At 48.4% G+C, this 25,522-nt stretch overlaps 1 protein-coding gene across 31 annotated transcripts; it reads right to left on the bottom strand.

The window, feature by feature from the left end:
* Positions 1 to 2,166: 2,166 nt before the first annotated feature.
* UBA1 (ubiquitin like modifier activating enzyme 1) lies at positions 2,167 to 22,647 on the bottom strand. 31 transcript variants are annotated; one of them, XM_071213346.1, is made up of 28 exons: positions 19,351 to 19,570; positions 16,468 to 16,620; positions 15,295 to 15,390; positions 14,717 to 14,833; positions 14,523 to 14,581; positions 14,258 to 14,426; positions 14,025 to 14,159; positions 12,953 to 13,059; positions 12,599 to 12,689; positions 12,355 to 12,487; positions 11,722 to 11,819; positions 11,482 to 11,628; positions 11,162 to 11,338; positions 10,925 to 11,029; positions 10,770 to 10,850; positions 10,293 to 10,448; positions 8,397 to 8,562; positions 8,049 to 8,245; positions 7,522 to 7,586; positions 7,094 to 7,289; positions 6,347 to 6,421; positions 6,028 to 6,217; positions 4,597 to 4,685; positions 4,244 to 4,336; positions 3,936 to 4,127; positions 2,882 to 2,983; positions 2,654 to 2,754; positions 2,167 to 2,468 (listed from the first exon to the last, which is right to left on the bottom strand). In XM_071213346.1, exons 4-28 carry the CDS (start codon positions 14,831 to 14,833, stop codon positions 2,333 to 2,335), a joined length of 3,177 nt encoding a protein of 1,058 aa, XP_071069447.1. In that variant the 5' UTR covers positions 15,295 to 15,390; positions 16,468 to 16,620; positions 19,351 to 19,570; the 3' UTR covers positions 2,167 to 2,332. The 31 variants fall into 31 exon arrangements, with proteins under 31 accessions (XP_071069447.1, XP_058147810.1, XP_058147812.1 ...); XM_058291827.2 differs by having other exon boundaries at positions 4,597 to 4,730; positions 15,299 to 15,390; positions 19,351 to 19,555; XM_058291829.2 differs by having other exon boundaries at positions 15,299 to 15,390; positions 19,351 to 19,555.
* Between the last annotated feature and the right edge of the window lie 2,875 nt (positions 22,648 to 25,522).

The following is a 25,522-nucleotide window of genomic DNA, read 5'->3' as shown; positions in this document are numbered from 1 at the left end:
CAAAGATTTTTAAAGTACTTACCACGAACTAAACGATAAGGTCTATCCCTTCTCTAACTTCATCTACCCGTCCCCTCATTTCTACTGGCGTACTAGTAGTTTCCTTCCAGCTGTTTCGGAATAAAGCAGGCACAATACCTCAGGGGCTTTGCACTTGCTGTTCCCCCTGCTTGGAATGGTCTTCCCGCAGATAGCCACATGGTTCATTCCCTCAATTCCTCAGTCCTTACTTCAATGCCACCTCTATGAAGGCTGTCCTGACTGCCCCATTTTAAATTGCTCACCCGGACCCCCATCAATCCAGATTCCCAGACCCCTAGCCTTTTGAATAGCACTGATAAACTTTGAACAGACCATTTGTGTGATTGCGTATCCTAGATCTCACTTCTAGCAGAACATAAGCCCCAGGAAGACAAGGATCTATTTTATCCACTGCTCTGTCCCCAACACCTAGCACACTGCCTAACACCTAAATGGCAAAAAGTTCCAGTGCCTGTTGAGTGCAGGAGACTCAGTGAAGTGACCCAACCCCTGCCTGCTGAGTCCTGATCTAGCTTGCTGGTATTAAAATGGTAGTCAAACATGACAAAAGTAATAGTATGGGGACTAAGATGAAACCAAAACTCAAAGGTCTTGATGGAGAAGGTTGTCAGGTGTGAAATAAGGTGTCACGGGGATTCAGGAGCTGTGATAAAAGAGGAGGAAGTGTCTGGTGAATCTGGATCTGAAAGGCAAGAGTGAACAAGGCATCTAGAGTACCCAAGAGCTGGGATAGTGGAGAAAGGGGGTAGAGGAATAGTTTGTGTCCAAGCCTCAGGTGGTTCAGATAGAGGACAGAGGTGTGGAGTGTTTAGAGTATTCTGGAGTAGTAATGGAACATGCTTGTGGTGGGAAAAGCTACACCAGAACCTCTCCACAGATAAGCCAGCATCACCACTAAAATACCAGTGGTAAAGCACTCCTATCCCCAGTGTCACCACTATCCTGGTGAAAAAAAGGACCTAGGAAGGAAATGAGGTCACCCAAGCAGAACAGGCCAAGAAGAAAACTGTCCTAAGAGGGAGATGGGTAAGGGCATACACTACCCGAGGTTCAGATGCCCAGAAGGCAACATTTGTGAGGACAGGCTATGATGGAGTCAGGACACGTTTGGGGAAAAGCTGAGCAATTCCCTATAGATTTGATTGGAGGAATGAGAGGTATATTTCTAAGTGGAATAGAGAAAGGGGTGCCTGGTTGGGTGAGGGACAGAGCTGAGAGAGTACTGATCAAGGAAGACACAGACTTAGTAGCAGCCAACCAGATTGGTGCCTTCAGCTATCTAGAATGCTCCACCAAAACTAAGGACGCAGTGTGAGTACCTCTGCAGTTCAGGTGGGGCCAGGGTTGAGCTTCCTGCTGCCTGCTCTAATCAATAAACGTTCTTCAGCCCCTACAGGCTGCTCAATGGTCAGATGCCTGAGGACCCTGGACCCTCAAGGAGAGAGAGGACAGGCAGACCTAGGGGCTGAGAGACAGGGTGGGATGGGAAAGGGATTTTCCCTCTAGATGTTCTCAGCCCAGTAATTTCTGTAATAAATGCAGAATATGTCTTAAGACACTGGTATTCCTCAGTCTAGCAGTTTTTCAGGCCCCTTTGTAGCAGGGAAGTTGGACTAAGAGCAACACAAGCATTTTTTGGTGCCAGAAACCATGATTGTAAAGGCATGCCCAGGGTCTGAGTGCTTTGTGCCAGGTGGGAAGGGACCTGCCGCAAGGACAAAAGTCATGTTGATCAAGCCTTGGCAGCCTTGTTGCCATAATTCTCATCAGAGTGGGGAAAAAGATAAGAGAAGTTAAAGGTATTACTCAAACACAACGCTTCGCTACCTCTCAAAACCAAAATGGCAGGTAATTAGGAGAGGGAAGAGGGATTTAACCCAGCTCTAATAAAGTCTTATTAGACCCAGGTACCTACTCACTATGGTCTCACTATTATCTCCATTTCTTTCTAAGCAGGGAGGGCACAAGGAAAAGGTGGCAATTCTCTTCTCTGCCCAGAAAAGTTGGATTTTGAGTAAAGTCCCATGCTGCTGAGGGGTAGGGCTGAGTCCTTTGGGTTACTACTCAAACCCACACATCTCCAGGAAGCCTCTTCCTTCCCTGGGACCAGCAGGGTATGCCATGTATGGGGTAATAATCCTTTATTAGGGTTCAGGTCCATACAGGGTAGAAAGCAGCGGCAAGAGGTGTTCGGGGAGGGATGGTGAGGGAACACCAGGCTGGGCTTGCTCTGGGCTAGGAGGGGTTGGAGATGGGTAGAACAAGGGCCAGTCTAGAGGAGTAGACGGGGTCAGCGGATGGTGTATCGCACATAGGGGACCTCGACATCTTCACCGCTCTCATCGTTGCAGCACAGCTCAAGCACCAGAGCCCGCACATGGCGGCCCAGCTTTCGCTTTGACACACGACTCACAATCTCCGTCATCCTGGAGGCAGGGAGGGGGAAGGAGCAGAGGGTCAAGGAGGCAGAAAGCAAGAAAGAGGGGAAGGGTAGGTAGGTGGGGACAAAGGAGGTGGAGAGGCAGTGAATATGAATGGAGGGAGTTGGGGTTCCCCACACCACACACCCCTTGCCCCTGGCCTCTCCTAGCCTGCCCAGCAGCAAACTCACGGTTGATCCAACCGTTCCTTGAGCTTGGCAGCTGGCATGAAGAAGGAATACAGCATGGACACACCTTGGGACAGCATAGTAATCTCCAATTTGTGCTCTGTCTGGAGAGAGAGGGAGGGGAGACAGCAGTGTCATGGGGGTGAACACCCCAGCAAGTCACCTGCACACACCACACTCACTCTCCAGCATGGGTCAAAGAGTGTGGTTAGGGCAAGGATAGGGCCTTACCTTAAAGTAGTCAAGGAACTGTTTGAGAGTCATCTCCTCACCATTAGGCTGTAGCCCTTGTACCTCAAAGCGATCCCACAATGTCCATTCTTGGTTATAGTACTGCAGGACAAGGAGCAGAACAGATGGTAGGATGGGGGCTACCCCAGAGGGTCCAACCCATCTCTCCTCCCTCCCTCCCACTCATGTGGACAAGTTAAGTCAGATCACAAGCCTTCTTTTGTTCAAAACTGTCTTGTGGCTCCCATCTCACCTTGAGTAAGCTCTGAAATTCTTATGACCTACAAAACCCTATGATCAGAATCCTATTCTTTTCCGTATCTCCTATCCCCACTCATCCTCTTGCTCACTCTGCTTTAACTACACTGGCCTTTTACTTATTATCAAACATGCCATGCACACTTAGTACCCCAGGACCCTTGCAAAGACTGCTTCCTCTGCCCGAAATGACCTTCTCCTAGAAACCTGTATTGCTTATCTCCCCACCACCTCCTTCAAATATAGATCCAAACATCTTTTCAAGCAAGGCCTTCCACGACCACTCCATGTAAAATCCCAAACCCACCCCTCATCCCCGGTGCTCCCAACTCCTCTTTGTCCTGCCTTTTTCTTTTGTTGTTCCAAAACAATTTACCATGTTGTTTATATATATCTATTTGACATACACTCTGAGCAACTAGAAGAGTACCTGGCAGACAGTAGTTGCTCAATAAATATTTGAGTGAATGAGCCAAATAAGAGTATTTGACAGAGTAAGCCCCCAATAAATACTGGCTGCTGTTATGGTCTAGTTATTAATAACCTAATAATCTCCAGGGCACAATGCAAATATCCCATCTTGGAAGGCAGCATCAGACTAGTGTCCAGCACAATACTAGGTACTCAAAAAATGTGGTGAATGAATGAATGAATGAGAGATATGCAAAAGGGGCAGGTATGCATTGACAGAACCTTACCTGGAAAAAAGGGTATGATGAAGACTACAGCCAGCTCTACAGAGACACACACAGACATGTACCACCCACAAACCCACCCAGCTGATGCAGTTCCCCACCTGGTGACGAGGTGCAGCAAGAGGCTCAGAGAAGCCGAAGAAAGGCAGGGCCAAGTTGAGGAAGCCATTCTTATAGGAATCAAGCTGTCGGTGCCCCTGCACTACCTTGTACAGCTCCAGACACACAAGGCCAACCACAGCTGCTGTGGTCGTGGCAATGGCGGGGATGATCTTGCCTGCAATCAGCTTGCTCTATGAGACAGGAGGGGACCAGGGCAGATGGTAGTTAGAGAGGTTCAGAAGCTAAGTTAAGAAGGGGCCAAATGCAGGGAACTCAAGCCTGGGATGGAGCGGAACGTCAGATTCACCTTGTGCCTGTCTGCAGGGGGAATGTCATAATTCTCTGCCCGGAGGTTGGATGCAGCCACAATGAAATCCATGTGGAAGTTGCTATCATTGTCCTGTTATGAATGGGAGGGTGGAAGAACAGTAGGGAGAGAGGGGAGAAAGAGGTTTCCTGGTTTCTGAGGACACAGTATTCTCCACCACAATTACTTGCTAGACTCCCCCAGATCACAAAGGATGGGTGGGAAAATCTGTTCATTCAGGACGTTGTGGCAGGCCCATGATCCAATCCCCACAAACACCTATGGCTGGCGCCAAATAGACCTTTTCTGCTTGGCCCACCCCCCTGCCCTGCCCAGGGTCTCCCACCCAGCACCTTCTCAAAGTCGATGGGGTACATTTTGAACCCAGGGAGCTTGTCGGGGCTGGGCAGCGTGGCCTTGAGCTCCTCTAGACGGCTGTCATCTGCAGGAAGGGAGGGACACAGCCCTTTAGATCCTACGCCAGGGTCTGAGGGAAAAGCAGGAGCCCAATACGGGGCAAAAAGTGTTCAGGCAGATAAAGAATTGGGAAAGGGGCAAGGGGGAGAAGTAGAGGAGGAAAACAGAGCACAAACCTAAACAAGAAAGTTGGAGGGGAGAGAGAGATCTCTGGAGACACTAAAAAATGAAAACATTCAGTTCTACTTTCCCATATTTCTGTAAATCTAAAACTTTTCTAAGGAGTGAATTGGATTCCTGCAGTATTGGTTGTTCACAGGTCTTTGTGTGAAACATTTATCACAATTAAAGAAGCAATACTGATACTTTTTGTTAAAAAAAAAAAGAAATGAAGACAGTAGGACAAAGTGGAAATAGAGGGATCAAGATGGGAGAGGTGTAGATCTTGAGAGAATGATATAGAAGAAGATGGGGAGATATGGAGGAGGATACAGGGGGGAAAGAAAGGAATGAAGGAAAAAGATATAGAGGGGAAATACATAAACATGGATATAGAGAAGAGATATGGGGGGAGAAGAGAGATTAAAAGGGGAAGATGAGGGTATAGGGTGAGACAAGTGGGGGATATATATATGGAGAGAAAGGTGGGGGAAATATATGGAGGAGTTATGAAGGAAAGCTGGAGAGAAATATACACAAGGTGTTAAGATACTTGGGAAGGAAGATGGGACATAGAAAGGGAGAGAAATATATGGAAGATAAATGGAAGGGGAGCTACAGTTACAGATGCATTATTTGTGGAGGGAGAGATGTATGGGTAAGAATACACATCAGGGTCAGAAACTACAGCTCCACTGGCCAAATTCAGCCTGTCCCCTGTTTTCGTAAATATTGAAAACAGCCTCATTCCTTCATTTACGTGTTATCTATGGCTGCTTTTGCAGCTCAATTGCAGAGTTGATTAGGTACAGACACCATATGACCCACAAAGCCTAAAGTATTTATTTGGCCCTTTACCTCTGATACACACTACAAGCTAGGGAGAGAGATGAAGGGAGATGGTGGAGATAGAAGTTGGCTGAGGAGAGGGAGATGTCAAAGGAGAGAGATCATTTGTGAAGATCATATCCTCCAGATAAATAGATCAAGAAGAAATAAGAGAAAGAGAAAAAACCAAGGCAAGAACACACAGAGCAAGAGAGACAAATAGCTAGTTCTCCTGAAAGCCAGTGGGAAGGAAAAAGAGGGAACAAGTAAGAGAACTTGCCCCAACCAACCCTCTTCATTTCAGAGAAGGAAGTGAGGCTCAAAGGAGGGTGTAGGGAAGTCCCAGGCCTGGGCAGAGGACAACTGGCAAGTACTCTCACCAACGGAGGCATTGGCGCTCTGCAGTTCCTGGTCAGAGACATGGATCTTGACGCCCGACTTGGGGGTGAACTCGGGGACCTGTACAGACTGCAAGAGTGTGGCCACAGCAGTTCGGTCCCGGGAGCCTGCCAGCCCATAGGTCTGGGCAAACAGGTTGGCAGCAGCCACCACATAGTCCAGGTGTAGAGGCTAGGAGAAGGCAGGGCAAGAAGGGTGAGCACATCAGCCCCTAACTGGGGAGCCGCCACCTCTGTCTCCAACCAACGCAAGCTACCCACCCTCAGCCTGACCCTAGGAAACCCCAGGGAGAAGACTTACGTTGTTGATGTCAAAAGTGAGTGGGTGTGGACAGCGTTTGGGCCCAGACCAGAATGGGGCTCCCGAGCTTGTGAGCTAAGGAGATGGAGAGATTTTAGAGGAGCAGAACCTGACAGTGGAGGCCTCTCTGACAATCCTGACTCCTCACTTTGGCCCCAAACGTCCCCACTTACTATCCGTGGCTGGGGATGCACAGGGGGCTGGAGTCAATCATAAAAGACCCAGGCTGTAGGGTACTATAGATGGGGGTCCCAATGCCAGGTGGAACCCGGGAAAACTACCAATTTCTGGGCACTCTCACTTTGTGCCACACTGCTACTTAACTTTTACGGATTGCCAGGCACTGTACTCACAGAAGAGGAAAGTAAGGTGGAGAGAAGTTATGTAGACATGCCCTGGGCTCAGGTTGAGCTAGAATTTGAACTCTCACTGATTGATGTGTTCTAAATGCTAAAATTTCTCCCCTCTTAATCCCTACAGCCCTGAGTGGGAGTCAGCTATTACTCAACCCATACCAAAGGTAAGGGAAACAGAAACATGGTCCCTTGCTTAAAGAAAAAGGGATGGAGAAATAAACAGGTCTGTACAGAAGCACAGGCTTAATCGTTCTTCTAAGATCCCCATGTCTCGAGGCACTGCCATAGCTGGATTACTAACAGGGATGAGTGAGCCACATTGAGAATCCATAATAGGGTCCTGTTTCTGGGAAATGCATTCTACCAAACAGACCCAGTAAGCATGCATTACCTGGTCAGGAGGGAAGTTGTGCAGCAGCTGCCGGATGTTGTTCGAGTACTGGGTGTGCCAGTGGTGGCAGGCCCAGGTCACACAGTCAGCCCAGGTCTGTGGCCGCTGCAGTACGAGGCTGCGCTGCACGGCCTCCAGTACCTCCAATGGTTGGGTGCCTGCCAGCCGTAGTGTCCGCTCCACAAACTTGGGGTCTCTATCAGAAGTAGAGGGGGCAAAGGGGCAGGATTACACAGCAGCAGCAGGAGTGGGTTGCCCTGAACCCACTTCTTCACGGAAAGTTAGCCCTGACCACCGATGGCATCGTTATTTCATTCAAGATGCGTGCCTGATGCTGGGTTTTACCATGGTAAGGAAAAACAGACCATGCCATGGCTGGTGGGCAGGAGAGAGTATGAGGGGAGCATTTGGGCAGATGGCTTACTCACGTGAGGTACTGGTTGACATTTTCTGCTGGCTGCTTGAAGAGGCCTTCAAACTCATCCCGAGCCCACTGCAGACAGAGGAAACAGATACATGGAGCGATGGATAACAAAACGGGTTTCCCTAGACATTAGAAAGACCATAAGTGAATAAAGCAAGTCAGAAGGGTGGACCACAAGTGAATAAAGCAAGTCAGAAGGGTACAGCTGCTCTAGGAGAAAGGAGGAAGTAAGCCCCTCCCTAATTACTAGCCCCCAATTCCTTGACCCTCCCCACCTGGCACCTCAATTTAAAAACCAACAGCCTTGATCTGGGTAATGGTTATACAAGTATCTATGTGTAAAAAAAAAATTTCTTCTTAAGATCTGTATACCTTACTCTAGATTATGTTGTACCTCAATAAATAAAAAAGAAGCACTAACTATCCTTTATACTCATCTACATGCTGGAAAAATTCAAGCATCTCAATAGCAGAAGCTTGGTGGCCGAGAGGTGGCCTAGGTACCTTCAGTCTTCCCACAAAGCTAATTACCTGCAGGGTGTGCTCAATGGCGTTTGGGAAGTTCTTCAGGGTACAGATGGGGATGGACTTCTCTGGTGGGTCCTGGCTGGAGCTGTATGACTCTGTCAGGAAGGGGATCACCACCTGCACATTGCCCTTGGTGCCTAGTGTGCCTGACTCCAGCAGCGGCTTACGGTAGTACACACAGCGGCGGTCCATGTACATACCTATGGGGAGATGGGGAGCATAGTGTGAGAACTGGAAAAGAGCCATCAGGATAGGACAGGAAGAAAGGCACCCACACACCCACAGGACAGACAAATGTGTGTACATACACATGACCCTGCCCTTGTCCTCCACACCCTCCTCCAAACTCACGAGCATCCACGTTATCCAGGGCATTGGCCACGCCATCCAAGTTCTGGAAAAAGTCATCGTCATAGATGCGTTCTGTGTCAGGGCCCACGCGGTTCTGGTGACTTATCACCCGAATGTGTGGATTCATTTGGTGCACAGCTGCAGCAGCTGTGTCAGACTTTAATTTCTGGAGGGGGCAACGCCAGGGTGGGATGGGGAACAGAAGCTCAATCATTCATGAATTCACTCATAAAGACTTTGCAGAGTTGTCCTGAGGACTGATTTATTTAATGCTGGGTGAAAACTAGGTCTGAGAACTCAGGAGGCTCCACGATTTAGCAGGAGAGAGCCTGTGACAACTCCACATGGTAGGGGTAGTGACAGATATAGAAGGGACTCAGTAGAAAGGGAAGCAGTGGATAGACACAGACTGGAGACAATAGGTATGACATCTGTTCTTTCACATACCTAACATCTACTGTTCTTTCAGTTAAAAGCACCCAGGGTTGAAGCAGATTCTCCCAAACAAAACCAGGATGCTAGTACAAAGACAAGCAGGATCCTTTCAAAGCCCAAGTAAGGTTGCATCCCTCCTCTACCATAACCCTCCCCTGGCTCCCACCTCCACTTTTTCCATGATCTTTCCAACCTGTTCTATCACTCTCCTGACTAGGTACATTCAAACTTTGGGGTCTTTGCATGGGGTGATATCTCTGCCTAGAACACTTTTCCCCCAGATACCCTCTTATTCCTTTACACCCTCCACATTCATTTTTGCAGAAATAAGACCTTTTTTTCAACAAGATCCTCCTTAACCACCAAAACTGCAAACCAAACTCCCTTGCACTCCCCACTTCCCTTGTTTTGTTTTCTTTGCATTGCACTTGTCACCTAAACTTAACTACATACTTTGCTACTGTATTGCCACCTAAACTTAGCTACATACTTAGCTACTATATTTTATTATTGTTTACAATCTATCCTCTCCTATTAGAATCTTTGTCTGTTCTGTTCCTTGGTTTATCCCAAGTGCCTAGAACAAAACCTACCTCAATAACCATGTAGTGAATAAATGAATGAATGAAAGGGGGGAACAGATCCTGGAAAGGCAAAAGTGACACTGTCCCCTACAGAAGGTTTCTCAGATAGATCCCTGAATAACCATCTTACAGAAAAACTGCTATCCAAGACCTGCTTGCAAGGGACTTGGATTTCAGGAAGGCTGCCACTCTCCTAACAGAAGAGTGGCTCACTATGCCCAAATTGTACAAACAGTATGGTTTATGCTCAACACCTGCATTCCTTCTGGGAGTTCTGGATTTTTGGTACACAATAGGCAGAGGGTACCTATGTGACCAGCCCCCATAAAAGCCCTGGGCACTGAATCTCTAATGAGTTTCCCTGGTTGGCAACATTTCACACATGTCACAATTCCTTGCCGGGGGAATTAAGTGAATCCTGTGTGACTCCCCTGGGAGGGGAAAGGACTCTTAGAAGCTTGTACCTGGTCTCCCTGAGACTTCGCCCCATGTGCCTTTTCCCTTTGATTTTATTCTGTGTCCTTTCACTGTAAAAAATCATATGCAAGTACAACTATATGCTGAGTCATGTAAGTTCTCTTAGTGAATCATCAAGCTTGGGGCTGTTCTTGGGGACCCCCAACACACCATCCCAACCTAGAATTATTAGAGATCAGAGAGTTAAAAAAAAAAAAGATGAAAATGGTAGATTAGATAGAAGGATGCTTAATAAATGTTTGCTGAATGAATGAGAGAGAGAAACTGAGGGAAAGAAGAGCTCAAGGAAGGACAGAGGTGGAAGGCCTCCACCAAAGAGTAGAAACAAAAAAAAAAAACAAAAAAAAAAAACCAAACAAACAGGAGGAAAATGAGAGGACAAAATCTCACCCCCACTCACCGTGACATCCCAGGGCCGAAACAGAAACTGCCGGTTCAGATTGGACTTCTCAATGGTGTCCATGTCTGTGACGACGATTTCCCCACCCTCCCCGCAGCCCAGCCCAATCATGGCGAAGTTCTTGAGCAGCTCACAACCAATGGCTCCTGCACCCACCTGGGAGGTGGCCAAGAGAGACAGAGGCTAGTAAGTGACTCAGGTTAGCATGAAGCCATTCGTAAGCCCATCAGGTGAGGGAAAGAGGGTCAAGTACCTCATCTCCAAGTCCTAGTGCCATAAGAAATAACCCAGTCACTCGAGGGTGCCCACAGGCACCAGCGGGAACAAACAGGCTTTCCCTCATGATAAAGAAAATGGCAAAGGGGCTGAGACCAAAGGTACAAAACCTAAAGACACTCCCTTGGGAGGGAGAAGGAGACCTAAGAAGAGGTGGTCAGAAGCCAGAGGAAGTTGCTGGTATCCAATAGAATCACTCACCAGGAAGTACCTCTGCTTGCCCAGCTTCTCTTGCAGGTTTGAGCCGAATACAGCCACCTGCCCATCATAACGGTTCCGGCACTGAGGAATGTGAAGGGAGAAGGGTCAAAGAAGGACCTCTCTTGAGATGCCTCCCCATGAGTCCCCTCACATACCGGGAGGCACTTGTCCTCTGTGAGAGCCTCTTTGTCCTCTGGGAGACACTCAAGGGCATCAAAGTACAGCCACTGCATGATGGGCATAAATTTCCCAGAGCAGGCCTGAAATGGGAGATGGTCAGTGGTTAATCAGGGCCTGACAGATGAATAGCGAGTGACGGAGAAAGGAAAGTGCCTGGCCGTAGACTATCTGCAGGCTTAACCCCAATCCTGCCCTTCCCCACCCTTGCTGACCTTCATGACCTCCTGGGCAGCCAAACCCCCAATGAAGGCGTTCATGGGTGCCAGATCCCCAGCAGCCACATATGCCAGCTTCCGGATGAGGTCCTCATCTAGGCTGTCTTGCTGAACTGCCGGCAGGGCTCGAGCATTCACTGCCTGTGCTAGGGCCACCAGTTCTGCTGCATCCTCCTGGACAGACAGAAGGAACCAATAAGGGACCTGTCAGGCCACCATGGGGGGAAGGACAGGAAGGGAGGATGGATAAGCAGAGAGGGAAGGTGAGTCTACAGTACCAAGGACACTTGCCCTGACTGCCTCGCCTACCCACCTACCTCATTGTGGGGCCGAGGTGGCCGGCCATGCTGAGTACAGAACTGGTGCAAGGCCTGGAAGCCAATGTGCAGCTGGGCAGGGTGTGAGTACTTGGCGAAGTCCGTCATTACAAAGTCGGGCTCTGCCAGTGAGGTCAACAAGGATTTCTGTGGTGAACAGGACCAGAGTGAGGAATGGAAAACCTAGAAATGCCAAGAACTACCCCCCACCCCAGCCCATTCCTCAACCTCTACACTCACAAAGTTAATCTTCTTAGGTACTTTGACCTGACTGACAATGCCTCCACGGACGTAGTCGGAGAAGTTGGAAGTGTCACAGATGCTAAAGGTGTAAGGACCTAGGGTGGATGTAGAAGCTGTCAGTCAGTCAGTCCATTCTCCCTCTCCCCCCCTTGATCCACAACCCCACTCAGGATAAGAAATAAACCCATTACCTGACCCAGCTCAGGCATAAGGAGCCATCTCCTTTCCGCTCTAGGTTCTACTTGGACACAAGAAACCATTTCCCTTGTGCCCTAGACCCAGCTCAGACCCCATGAGACACTATGCCCCGGCCCCAACTCTACAGTGAAGGATCTTTTCTGCTCCTTGTCCATATCATCTCAGATACCAAAGGATCCTCTGATCTGCTCTGCTCAAATACCAGAGACCTTCTCCCCCTCAGCTCAGATACCAGGGACCCATTTTCCTAGGAAAAGCTCAAACACAAGGCAGTACCTCTCCATGTCCACCAGTTCTGACTGGACCCCAGAGGACTCAGTCTCTGGCTCATCTCAGAGTCCTACGATGTGTCTCCCCTTGCTCTCAGCCCAGGGACATGACTCCTCCCTTCAAACCTTGGGACGAAGCCCAGGGATACATCTCCCATCTCACCCAGGACTTTGATCTCTATGGGCTGATTTCCGTTGAGTTCGATCATGCCCTGCACTTCTGAAAAGGAGACAAAGTCGCCACTCTCAAACCCATGTCGGGCCTCATCCAGGCAGGTAACCACACCGGGGCTGTCCTAGTTAGAGGAGGAGTGAGCCTCAGAGGCAGGCTCAGGGTACCAGGAGCAGACAGGGAGGACTACTGCTCTCCATCTGCATGCCAGGACCCCTGGGGCTGGTTGCCTCACCTTGGTGACCATAGATACCATAGCACTGAGCGGCTGCTCCCCATTGGAATCTGTGAGGATCATTTCCTCTCCAAAGTCACAGAAGAGCTGCCTGTAAAGAGAGGCAACAGGATTGATGCCCCAAATCCTATGCACATGGCAGGACCCTGTGTGACCCTCAAGATGCATTAAATACTTGCTGAGCAAACTCAGGCAATCTCTGTTGGGAATCAGGTGGTGTCACATAGGGAGAGGCAAACACACAGAATATAAAACCCAGGTGGTTAGGGGTGGGACGAGGGCAATGGATCCCAGGGGTCTTGGCCTGGATCTGGCAGGGATTGGGAAAGAAGAAGGGGAAGGGAGGGCACTCACCCAAACAGGCCCCTCGTGTCTGCCACCACCAGCTTGATGCCACGGCTATGACAGAACTCACCCACCCGCAGCTGGTCCTCCAAGGGGGTATTGGTGAGAACTACCACCTGTGAAGAAACAGAGGCTCAGGCCATAGGCCCAGCATTGAGGCACAGTGGAGAGAAAGAATAAGAGGCAAACTGACACAGACGGTTAGGCTTTGTTAGCTCAGGTCTCTTTCACAAGCATTTACAAAGTCTCTATTATGTATCAGACAAGAAAAATATGAATGCCTAGACCATGCCAGGAATAATAAAGTACCTAGGAAGAGAATTTGGAAACTAGCTGACTCATTTATCTGACAAACACCCACTGCTGCCTGCCTAGAACCTTGCCATGCCCTGAGTCACAAAATGAGAAAAACTCTGTCCCCAGCCAAAGTCTGAGCTCATTCCTACCACACCCACCTGCTCTCAACTCTCAAGATATCTGTGACTCAGCCATGATCTTTGGGACTTAGTTCTCTAAGGGTCTACCCTTAACCTCCAAGGTGAGCTCCTACTCGTATATCAGGACTCAGCTGCAGTGCCTGGCTCTCTGGGATACCCAGGGCCGCATTTCTGCTCCTACGGCTCCTCTTTCTGACCCAGATTTATTTTTTATTTAACAAACACCCACATGGCCCTTATCATATGACAGCTGCTATTCTAAGAACTTAACTTTCACAAAAACTCTGAGGCAAGTATTGTTATTTTCTGTTCTACAGACAGGAAAGACGATAGCACAGGAGGTTAACTGACCTGCTCGAGGTCACAGACTCATACCAAGGCAGTTTAGCTCCAGAGTCTGTGTTCACGACCATTATGTTATGCTATTTGCCTGTACATATCTTCCCCCTACTGCAAAGGCACTGAGTCCCCCAAGGGCAGGTCCAGGGTCTAAATCCTGCTTGCATCCCCTAGTCTCCCCCAGCACAAAACCTGACACACAAAGCCAATCTACTTAATAAAGAGAGAATGAAAAAACAAATGAACAAACCAGAGATGGCCTCTGAGGGAATGAAGAGAGTAGACTGGGTGGTGCACCAAGGTACCTGGAAGCCACTAAGGAAGTCCTCAACAAGGGGCCCAGTGTAGGCGCTGACAGGCACATAGCTGTTGAGCTCAGCGAGGCGGGGCTGTGATACCTCAGCCCGGTTTTTACCGATGTCCTCTTCCCGCAGGTAGAACTACAAGACAGTACAGTAGGGAAAGTGAAGTGACTGTGGAGGTGAGGGGGGTTGGTGCCTTGGGCTTGGGAGGTGGGAAAGGGACTGGGAAGAGGTACCTGGGATGAGAGGTCAGCCCACTGTGCAGTGCCTTGGTCATGTAGGGTGACAGCCTTGACACCACCAAGGATGATGTTCTTGGCAATCTCCACACCCAGACCCCGCAGGCCTGATACCAGTACACTGGAGGTTTGGAGCCTCTTCATTGCCTCATGGCCCAGCACATACCTGGAAGGTTAGGGGGCACTCCGGGTCAGGGCCTGGCCTATCTGACCCTATCCTCTCAGTGCCTCCTCCCACCTCTCAGCCCAGTTTTGGCCTCACAGCTGCCGGGAGTAAAGACCCTCGTCTATGTCTGCTTCACTGCCGTTCTTCGCCATTCCCTAGGGGTAGAGGGGGAAAGACAGGTTCAGGGAAGCTGAGGAGTAGAGCTTGCGCAAATGGGCAGTGGTACAAAACTTACCCAAACCACCCCCCCCACTACCCTGCATGCCAGTCTCCAGGCAGAAAACACTTACGTTGGTTGGTACCGAGGATACTTCAGATAGCACGGAATGGGCAGGAGAGCAGTTAGAACCTGGCTTTGGATCAGGCCCGGACACGCGACGTTTCTTGGACAGCGGCGAGCTGGACATCTGGAGGAAAAAGGAGGGTCAGAGGTGACCTGATGCATGTGGATAAATTTTTCTGTTTGTTAGTGATGATGCTGGGGGAGGGGAGGACTTCAGTAATAGTATCCCTATTTTACAAAAATGGAGACAAGAGAGAGAGGTGAGGTAACTTTCCCAGGGTCACACAGTGGGTCAGAGCTAACTAAGATCTGAACCCAAGGAGTCTGGTTTGCAAATCCATGCTGTTGACCACTAGGTCATTTGCCTCTCTCCAAACCAAAATAATGAGGCAGAGACTCCAAACTTGGTGGGTGGGGGGGAAAAGTAGTGAATAGAAGACTGTACTTGTGGGGAGGTCAGAGGGGGGATGTGGTTTCAGGACAGACCTGGATTCAAATCTCGACCCTGCCATTCCTTGACAGATGTCATTTAATCCCTATGGGCCTCAGTTTCCTCACCTGTAAAATGAGGGTGATGATACTTACCTACCCCATGAGGTTGTTGAGATGATGAGAAATAACACAGGGCATAGAGCCTGGCGCAGAGTAGGTAGGCAACAACAAACAGCCATTTTTCTCTCCCTCAATGCAGGCGGGGAGGGGAAGGAGAGAGTTTGGAAGGGATAAAAGGGCTTGGATATCCATCAGGGTGGGACGATGGCAGGAAATCCCGTGCGGAGAGCCCAGTCCCCAGAGGGGCACAGGGAAGAGAATCAGTTTTACAAAGCCCACCCCCCCATCCCCAACCCCCCTACCCCCCACCCAAAGCCTCCCAACCAATAAAAGGTCAGGTTGCAGGAAAAGAGGAAACATATACTTCCCAAGCCTCATCTATATATGAAGGCTCTTAAACAGATTAACAGTAATGATAAATGTTTATTAAGAATCCTCCCTGTGCCAGATGCTGCACCAAGCACTTCTTGAACCTTGTCTCAATTTATCCTCAGGGAATTCCCATAGGGTTTAGACTACTACTGATAGCATCTTCCATCTCACACAGGACCAAAAAAATTTGTTCAGATTTTTTGTTTGGTGACTTGACCGAAGTCATAAAGTGGCCAAACTGGGACCAGACCAGGGTCTCCTGATCCGTACATAGCCCAAGCTGCCTCCCAGTACAGTGTTATCACCTTTCATCCCCTCTATTGCCCTGACCCTGAAAAAAAGGGTCTGGTGTCTTTATTAGACAAAAAACTTGAGCTCATAGGAATCAAGTAATTTGCCACGCCTAGGTCCCAGAGACAGAATATAGCATAGCCTCCTGAAGAAGAAACGTAGTGGTGGAGGGTTTCTGAATCAAAATGGTTGGAACAACCAGGCCCAGAACCATTCCCTCCCTAACCCCAAATGCTCCTTTAAGACTCTGTTCATCTACCAAGAGCTTACTGCCTGCCAATCATAGGGTAAAAGGGCTTTTTCTAATCCTAACAACCCCCACAAACCAGATAACCCTTATGCCCATAACAGATAAGAAAACAGAGGCTCAGCAAGCTCCAGTCACTTGCCCAAAGCCACACAAGTGGTATGGGACTATTTGCCAAATAGACTCCTAGGTGAATATAGACAGGGCCCAGCCCACAAGACTAGGGAATGGGGGGTAAGGGAAGGGGAGGCAGGCTAGGGTCCCTGAGTCAGTCAGCAGAATTGCTGGGAACCAACCTGGATGGGAAGAGGCCTGGTGAGTTGGTAGGGAGACAAAGGCAAATCTTATTTTCCAATTACTGACTCTCTGACATGGGCCAGGGATCTCATTTTCTCTTAGCCCCATTTTCTCCAAAAGCAGAGGCAAACGGAATCATCCTCAAGGGGCTGCTGGGAGGGTTAAAGAAGCCAAGATCTGTGGTCAGAGCTCAGCAACATGATATGCATCCTCCCTGAGCACCTGCAGGGGCCTCCATTTCGTTTGTTGGTTATCTCCTTGACTTATCCTTGCCTAATCATTGATTTGTTTGTTTGAAACACATCATCTCCCCACTCCCTAAATCAGAGATGATCCAGAGCTAGAGAGATCTTTAATATCTGGACCTTTCTCGTCCGGGTCCCTAATGCTGGGGGCAAGGGTCTAAGCAGGTTTTGGTCAATTGTTCAAAAGTGGATTTTGATCGCTGAAGTTTGGAACCGCCCTGTCTCAGGTTGGCAGAAGGAGTCTGGGGCAGAAATTCCAGAGAAGGGCTAAAGACCCCTCCACCATCACCACTCTCAGAAAAAAAAAAACCACATCCTTTCTCCCTCAGGCCCCTATTAGAACACGAGTACTGCAAACTGTTTGGCAAAGCTTAACTGGGGCTTAAGAGTTTCAAAACTGGCTTGAGGTCTCCAAACTGATGACTTCAAAGCACAAGCATTCTCTACCTACAAATCAGAGAAAAGTGAAGGAGCAGCCTCGGAGTGGGTTTGAGGGGGCAGGCACAGGGTCAGGTTATCAGGATGGAGTAGTTATGACTCAGAGAAGGGATGTTGGGGCCTGTTAAGCCTCCTGGGAAGGGTTAACTGAGAAGTCCCTGGGAACATGAGAGAGGAGTCAGTAGGTGGTTGTCTGGGCCCATAGAGGCTCTGAGGGAGATGAGAAAGGGATGTAAGAAGCCCAGGGGTGATGGGGAAGGGAGAGGGCCAAGGGACTTAAGAACCCCGACTCAATTCTGGGTCTCTGGAAAAAGAGCTTTTGGAGAAGGGCCAGGAAATTGAAGGGATATAGAGGAGGTCCTCAGAAGCTGCAAGGTGTAGGAGGGCAAATGCTCAGCCCTGTAGAAACTACACAGGGAATGGGTGGAACATTCTGGGGCCCAAGGAAGCTGTGGGAAGATGCTGGGGTTTGGGGGTGAGTGTTCTCTGTCATAAGGATGCTTGAGGCCCTAGGAGTCACCAAGAGCAGATGCTAATAGCAAAGGGAAATGGTTGACCAAAAATAGGGACTTGTGGGAAGGGGTGGGGTGACTCTGACATTGATGCTACAGTCCTAGGAGGTTGTGGGGCTGGGCGCTGAGGCCCAGGATGAGGTTGGGAGAGATATCTGAGAGCAGACCCTTGGAGAGAGATTTCTCATTGGACACGAAGGCCCTCTGGTGGTCTGTGACAAGACATGCTAGGTATCAGAGTTGTTCGAAGGGTGTGGAAAGGGGAGACTGAGACTAGACCATTCAGACCCCAGAGAGTTCAGCAAGCAGACATTGGCTAGGTCCTGAAGTGGGATTAAGTCTCTCTGATCAATGATGGTGGATCCCACGGAGGCTCTGAGAGTAGATGCTGAGGAGGGGGCTCTCTACTATGAGGGACCACTGGATCTGTTGGGGGAAAGTAAAGATGCCTGATGATGATGTTGGAGTTCTATGAGGCTGAAAGCAGAAGCTGAGGGCCTCTGACTGAAGATGCTGGGGACTCTGAAATGCTTTGAAGGCAGTTTCTGAGATCTGATCTGAGGTTAATGGATCTGCAAAAGGAGAAGCTAGAATTCTTCTGGTCAGCTTTTGAAGGCAGAGATTGGTTCCTGGGTGGGGTTGGGGAGGCAAGTCTTTGGTGGAGGAGGGTAGGGGCTATAAAGGCAGATGCTGGTGGGGGAGACCTCTGATGAAAGATTTTGTGTCCAAACAGTTCTTCCCTGGTGTCTGGTCTCCTGGAAAGTGCTGAGGGAAGATACTTAGGGGTGTGGGAAGGGGAGATGCCTTTGAAGGGTAGTCTCTGAAGGACAATGTTGGGTCCAGAAGGTTTTCCAATAGAAGATGGTGGGCGAGGGTGGAGTTAGGAAAGGTGGGCCAATGCAGAAAAATGCTGGAGGTATCAAAGAAGGTGAGAGAAAGAGGAACAAGTCTCTAAAGGCAGATTCTAGGGATTGGAGGAGTCCTTAAAAGCGGATGCTGATGGGGGTCTCTGAATAGAAATGCTGGCCCCAGGAAAGTCTCTGATGAAAGATGCTAAGACCAGAGTGGGGCTGGGGGATGGCTGAGATGTAAAGGAGAGAGTCTGACAAAGAAGTCAGATCCAAACGGCCTTTCACAGGGTCTGGTCCCCTTAGAAGCTCTGAAAGCAGACTGTATGGAGAGGAGGGAAGGAGGCGGGATGTATGAACAAAGATGCTAGTGCAAGTGATGGCCCTATAGACGGACTCTCCCTGGTGTCAGACCCCTCTTGGAAGCTATGAAGCAAATACTGTGGATCTGGGTTGACGGAGTCTGAAGGGAGATTCTGGGGCAAGAGCTTCAACCAGGAATGTTGACCCTAGTGAGTTCTATCGGTGATGGGGGGAGTTCTGATATATGATGCAAAGTCCAGGACAGGGTCAGGTCCCTGGCTAGAGATACTGGCCTGAATTTCTAAAATCAGATGCTCGGGTCTGAATCAAGGTCAGAGCTCGGAGTACGAGAGGTAGAGGGTTGGCTGCGGACAGGAAACGGCCCCACCCCAGGACCTGTCGCCCCGGCCGATTCTTAGCGATCAAGTCACCGCCACCCGTTCCGACAGCAGCACTGCTCAGTGCCAGCCCAGGTCCCTCCAATGCCTCCCGAAACCCCTGTTCCGGGCAAGGCGTTGAGAAAGGTCGTTTGTTACCAATGCCGGTTCCCCGGGTCGCGCCGCCGCCAACGCCTCAAGGAGCCGAAGCCAAGCCCGGCCACCGCCCTCCTCCTCCTCCTCCCCGCTGCCTGGGCCGCCTAGAATCACCGCCTGGGCCTCCGCCTTCTCCTTTGCGAGCCGTTGTGCTTGTGGTCCTCCCTGCCACCTCCTTCACCTCAGCTGCCGACACAAGATGGCGGCTGCTGAGCCTGGGGCCGGAACAAAACCTAGGGCCCCACCCCCAGGCGCCCGGATGGGAGCGGGCCGCACCCACTTATGAATCATGTATAATGTCTACAGATTCTTCCGTGACTCGAGCGATTGGGAGGTAAACAGCTCCACCTGGTGGCTATTGGGGCACTAACTAGGAAAACAGGTAAAGCTGCGTAGAAGCCTCGCCCCACTGTATATGAATAATGAATTAGTTGCAGCAGCCAGGCTGCCCTAGTAACCAATAAAGGACATCAAGGCCGCGGTTCCTGATCATGAATTATGCATGAATCGGGTGGTTGGTTGACTAACATCCTGCAACCAGAAAGCAGATGTTAGAACATGGAAGCCACGCCCTACCGTTGATGAATAATGAACAACGCTTCAGCCGCCGGGAAACCAACGAGACCACATCTCTTATCCTTACCATGAATAATGCAAGAGGCCTGGTGGGCTGAAACAAAAGGGACAGGCCCGCCTACTGCTGCACCTAATACCCTGTAAGCAGGGAAATAGGGCTACTGCAGGGAAAACACGCTTCTCCAGGCCATGAATAATGAATGACGCTGCTCCTGTAGCTCAACCTGGAAACCCGGAGATCAGAAAGGTCCCATCCAGCTACTCATGAATTATGCATGAAGCTGGCCGGACCGAGCCCCTCAAGACAGACTTGCCCAGCAGAGAGGGATTATGGTACTACTGCCCAGTTGCCAAGACAATGTGGCCACGCCTCTTTGTTCATGAACAATGCTGCCCAGCCACAGAAGAAACCAAGGGAGTGGAGCCCCTTGATCCCCACCCCTGACAAACTGCTCGTTAATGCCGTCTGCCTTGGTCCAACCAAATGCAGATCATTACATGCTTTTGGCAAGTGCCTTAGTTTCTACAACTGTGAAATGGGGACAGTAATAGAACCCACTCACCTCAGAGGAGTGATGTGAGTTATCAAAATCAGAATGAGCTTAGAAGAGTGCTGGCACAAAGCACTAAATGTTTAAAATACTATATATTAAACGAAGATAATACATACATATTTATATATTAATATAAAATCCATCATGAGTGAGGGAATACCCAGCCACTAGAGAAACCCCCCAACTTGGGACATTATTTCTAATATAATGCCTTGAAGTGCCCTCCCAGAAGAACCTGAAAACAGAATGCTACGGCCACCAAACTACATCACCAGAGACACATGATATACCAAAGCCCCAGACACACAATAAGCACCCAATACATTTCTGTTGAATAATAATAATAATAATAGATCATATGAACTGGTCACTCCTGTAGTGTGCTCTTTATCTGCATCGTGCCACTGATACCCTCAGGAAAACCCTGGCAAGATGGTGCTTGTATTTACTCTTATGAAGAGGAGGAAACAGGTTCCTCCTTGTCCTTCCAGCTCAGTTCAAAGGTGATCTCCTTAGAGAGTCTTAAATCCTCACAAAAAGCCATTTCCATTACTGATTACTCTAGCTGTGTGACCTGGGGCCAGACATTCACCTCCCTGGGCCTTGGTTTCCCCATCAGTAAAATGGGAATAATAATAGTAGCCTACCTTGCGATGGAGTTTAAATGGGCAAATAAGTATAAAGCACTTAGAACAGTGACTGGCACATAGTAAGTGCTATTTAACATCAGCAGCAGTACTATTAAATTGGGGGTTAGTTCATTATGGCATTTGGTAAGACTGCAAACTAGAACTAGACTGGCTAGATTTGAATCCTGGCTTCATTTTTCATTTTCTGGCTGTGTAACCTTACACAAATTACTTAGACTTGCTGTGCCCCAGCTTCCTCGTCTATAAAAGGGGATGATAACCTACTTCCTAAGATTGCTGTTCACGAAGAATGGGCAAATGAAATGATAGATGAGTGTGTGCTGATCTAATCATTCTCCTCAAACCTATTTTTCAGGCTCGCAGAAATATCTGCTAAAGACTACACAGCTGGCAAAGAGCAATGCTTGGAATCCAGAGCCTTTGTTGAATCCCTGGGATCCTGGGCCATAGACCATAAGGTATTAAAGCACAATGCACAAAGCCCCGCCCTTTTAGAACCTGGAAGGAGACCTAACCCCGGTCTTGTAAATGAGACCACAAAGGCTACACCCCTCATGAATTATGCCCAGTGTCCCTAGAGCGGCCACAGAAAACTTAGGGTTCTACTCACCTGGGCGAGTAATCAATGAGCTCTAGTTTGGCTCGGCAAATTTCAGAACACCTCTTCAGCACGCTGATCCGCCCCCTTATGAATAATTCACAACTCAATACTTCTCCGGACCAGGTGCGAAAGAGGCAAAAATTTTCTTCCTCCACGGCCCACCTCCTCATGAATAATGAATAAAACCAGGGCCAATGGAGGCCCGGTGGCACCAACCAAGTCTTCTCAGGAAGAGCTTGGTGGACTGGGCTCCGGCATCTCTTCCCCAAAAGCGTGTGGGGTCCGACGTGCCCAGTCTGGGTATCCCGGATCCCCAAGTGGGGGAAGTCCTCGTCACAGAATCAGGAGTCACAAAGGCCACAGACATCTCCCTAGTACCACCTCCATCCTGAACATTAGCAAGCACTGTCACGAGAGCTCTAAAATAAACCCTCCTAAAATCCCGCCTTGACTTCAGGAACCTCAAACTCCGCCTCCTCTCTTGGGAAACAGCCCAAATCCTGCCCCATGGACTGTGTACCCAAACACAGGCCCCCAAACACCGCCCCCAACCCTGCCTCCTAAAGGTACTCCCCCAAAGACAACCAAATTCCATCTGGAGTCCCCAAATTCCACCTCCTGAGGGACCCCTCCAAAACAGAAACCCCCAAATGCCACCCACCCCGGGCATGGAGCCTCCAAATGCGCCCACTAGAGTATCCCCCAAAGTTGAGCCCCCTTCCCCAAATGCTGTCCAGGGGTTTGGGGTCACCGTGCTCCAGCTCACCCCCTGCGCCGGGCGGAGGCCTCGCCTTCCTGCTGGAGATGAGCCGAAGCCACGGGGCAACGGAAGAGCAAACCACCTCGGTCGTGCAATAGGAGCGAGAGTTTGCGCGGAGCTCGGAAGCGCGGGGCCTTGGAGGGCCCCCAGGCTGGGCCGTACCACAGACTCTTGGATAGAGGGGTATTTGCTCCCGCTCCGGTGCCACAGGCACCTGGGTCAGACCTAGACACCCCTACGAATTGTGGTGCTTCCCTGACGGCGCGGGGCACGCTGGGTTTAGTAGTCCCATCTGACTAGTGTCTGGTGCACGTGGTGGGCATAAGCGCCCAGTTTATGAGAAAATATAAGGCTGGGCGGTGGGATTCCGGGCGCCGTGCTGGAGACGAAGGTGGACAGGAGCTGAACGTGGGGGTGTCTCCAGACTGATAGAACCACTCTTCCTACAGATGGAAAGACTAAGGCTCAGATGGCCAAAAGAGTTCGTTCATTTGACATTTATGGAGCTCAAGCTGTGGTCCAGGTGCTGGGGAGTCTCCCTTGCCCTCGTGGAGCTGACATTCTATCTAGACAGAACATAAACATAACCAGTAAATAAAAGTTGCAGTTACACATATACATATGCAAAATAAACATGTAACCACATGAAATAAATTGTATATAAGATACATATAAATGCTACACGTTTTATATAACATGAGAGCTAATATCCGTAAGTAAATAATTTACATCTGTTTGCGTATAATGAATGTCTTTTGTTCCCTGGGAACTTTCTAATTGTGTCCTTTGCTCATTTTCTATTTGGTTGTACTTCTTAGGGTTTTTGTCCTTTAAAAAAAACTTCTTTATATAGCAGCCTTTTAAAAAAATGGAGTCTTGAGGATGAGAATGATTTGAACAGTTGTGGTGTGTGCATTTATTAGTGCGTTCCAAGATCTGGTGTGTGCCAAACTCTGTTCTAGCTAGGCATTGGGGATAAAGCCCTGAAGAAGGCAAACGAATATTCCTTACATCCTGGAGCTTTCATGCTAGTGGAGGAAATATATATTATAGAAAAGTAAAATGTATATAATATGTTACAAGTAGAGAAGTATTAGGGAGAAAAATAACCAAGGAAGGGGCATAGTAAGTGTGACGGGGGAGGGGTCGGAATTTTAAATGGTCTAGTCCTGGCTGGCACCATTTGAGCATTCACATGTCATGTCTCTTTAGTCTCCTTCAGTCTGGAACAATTCTTCAGTCTTTCCTTGACCTTAATGACCTTGATACCTTTGAAGATTACAAGCTAGTTCTTTTGCAGAATTTCCCTCAGTTTGGAGTTTTCTGATGTTTCCTCGTGATTCGATTCAGGTTAAACATCTTGGATGGGAATATCACAGAAGTGGTGCTGTCTCCTTATTTCATTCTATCAGGTGGTGCATGATTTTAACATTGATCCCTTTTAACTTTGATCTCTTGATTAAGACAGCGTTTTTGCTAGGTTACTCTACTGTAAAATGACTGATTCTCCCTTTGTAATAATAAGCATTTAGTGGGGACATACTTTGATACTATGTAAATAACCTGTTCCTCATCAAAGTTTAACCCTCTAAGCTACCATCCATAGATGATTTTTTTTTTGGTGTTTTGCAGGATCTTTCCAGCTTTATTCTTTTTTTCCCCTACAATCTATTTTTTTAAAATGTTACATTCAAAAAATATAAGAAGTTCCCATATATCCCCCACCCCCCATAGATGATTTTCTAACTCCATCATTTGTTCTGTAATTATTAGTTGGCAATCTACCGTAAGGGAGAGCTTTCCTTTCTCCATTTATTTGAGTATGGATTTATGGTTTCTTGAACTTTATCAAATTCTTTTCTATGTGGTTGAAATTATTATATGTTTGTTTACTTTAAGTCTGTAAATGTAGAGAACTGCATACATAGCTTCTCTGATGTTAACCCAATTTTGCATTCCTGAGAAAAACTGATCAAAACATATTTGCTAAATATACTATTGGATCCATTTAGCTAATATTTTATTAAGGAATGTTGCTTGAAACTTGCTCTTGTACTGTCCCATATGTTTGTGGGATCAGGATTACCCTAGCTCAGGAAGCAGATGTGATGCAAGTGACTGAGCTCCCATCTGCCATATGGAAGGCCCAGGGTTCAATTCCTGGAGCCTCCTGGTGAAGGCAAGCTGGCCCACAACGCAAGCTGGCCCATGTGGTGGGCTAGCCTGAGCAGAGAGCTGGCATGTGGCAAGATGACGCAACAAAAAGAGATAGAGAAGACAGAGTAAGAGATGCAACAGACCAGGGAACTGAGGTGGCACAAGAGATTGAGCACCTTTCTTCCACTCCAGAAGGTCCCAGGATTGGTTCCTGGTGCTGCCTAAAGAGAAGAACACAAGCAGACACAGAAGAAGACACAGCAAATGGACACAGAGAGCAGACGATGAGAGGTGGGGGGAGAAAGAAATAAATCTTTAAAAAAGTTACACTAGCTTTATGAAACAGACAAGGCATACTTTGTTCTTTTTCTAACATTTAGAACAACTTTTTGTTTAAGAAAATGTATTTGTATCTCTAGAACAGAAATAGGTAAACGGCGCAAATTTATGCAAATCATACTTCTATGAAGTGGATCCTCATGCCAGTCTTTTCAATACAAACGTATTGCTGCAACATTACTCCTGGATTTTCAAAATCCAGCCAACACACATACCCCCGCAACTGTTTTGGCCTTTGCAGCTGCTTCCTCTCTCAGATGACCTTTCTTTTCTAAGTGTAGGCTGGTTAATGACTCATTTCTTTTGTTAGCTTTCTTTCCTTCAATATCTATCAAGATGCTCCAAAATGTATTCACCAAATGCAGCGAATGTGCCATAATGTTGAAAGAGGTTGTTGATGTGGGAGGAGTGTGTGTGTGTGTGTGTGGGGGGGGTATATGGGAACCTCTTATATTTTTTAATGTAACATTTTTTGTGATCTATGTATCTTTAAAAAAAAAGTATCCTGACATTGTCAGGATAATCATTATATAGTTAT

This window comes from Dasypus novemcinctus, chromosome X, assembly GCF_030445035.2.
Source record: "Dasypus novemcinctus isolate mDasNov1 chromosome X, mDasNov1.1.hap2, whole genome shotgun sequence".
In the NCBI taxonomy this organism is placed as follows: Eukaryota; Metazoa; Chordata; class Mammalia; order Cingulata; family Dasypodidae; genus Dasypus; species Dasypus novemcinctus.
The sequence above is the reverse complement of the archived record's forward strand: the minus strand, read 5'-3'. Positions and strand labels throughout refer to the sequence as shown.

Excerpts from the sequence above, each read along its gene's own strand:
- UBA1 (XM_058291827.2), bottom strand. The coding sequence starts at position 16,576 with ATGGGGCTAAGAGAAAATGAGATCCCTGGCCCATGTCAGAGAGTCAGT. Across the intron at positions 11,629-11,721 it reads TACCTAAGAAGATTAACTTT|AAATCCTTGTTGACCTCACT; the intron begins GTGAGTGTAGAG and ends TGTTCACCACAG. Across the intron at positions 6,218-6,346 it reads TCACTTTTGACATCAACAAC|CCTCTACACCTGGACTATGT; the intron begins GTAAGTCTTCTC and ends GCCTTCTCCTAG.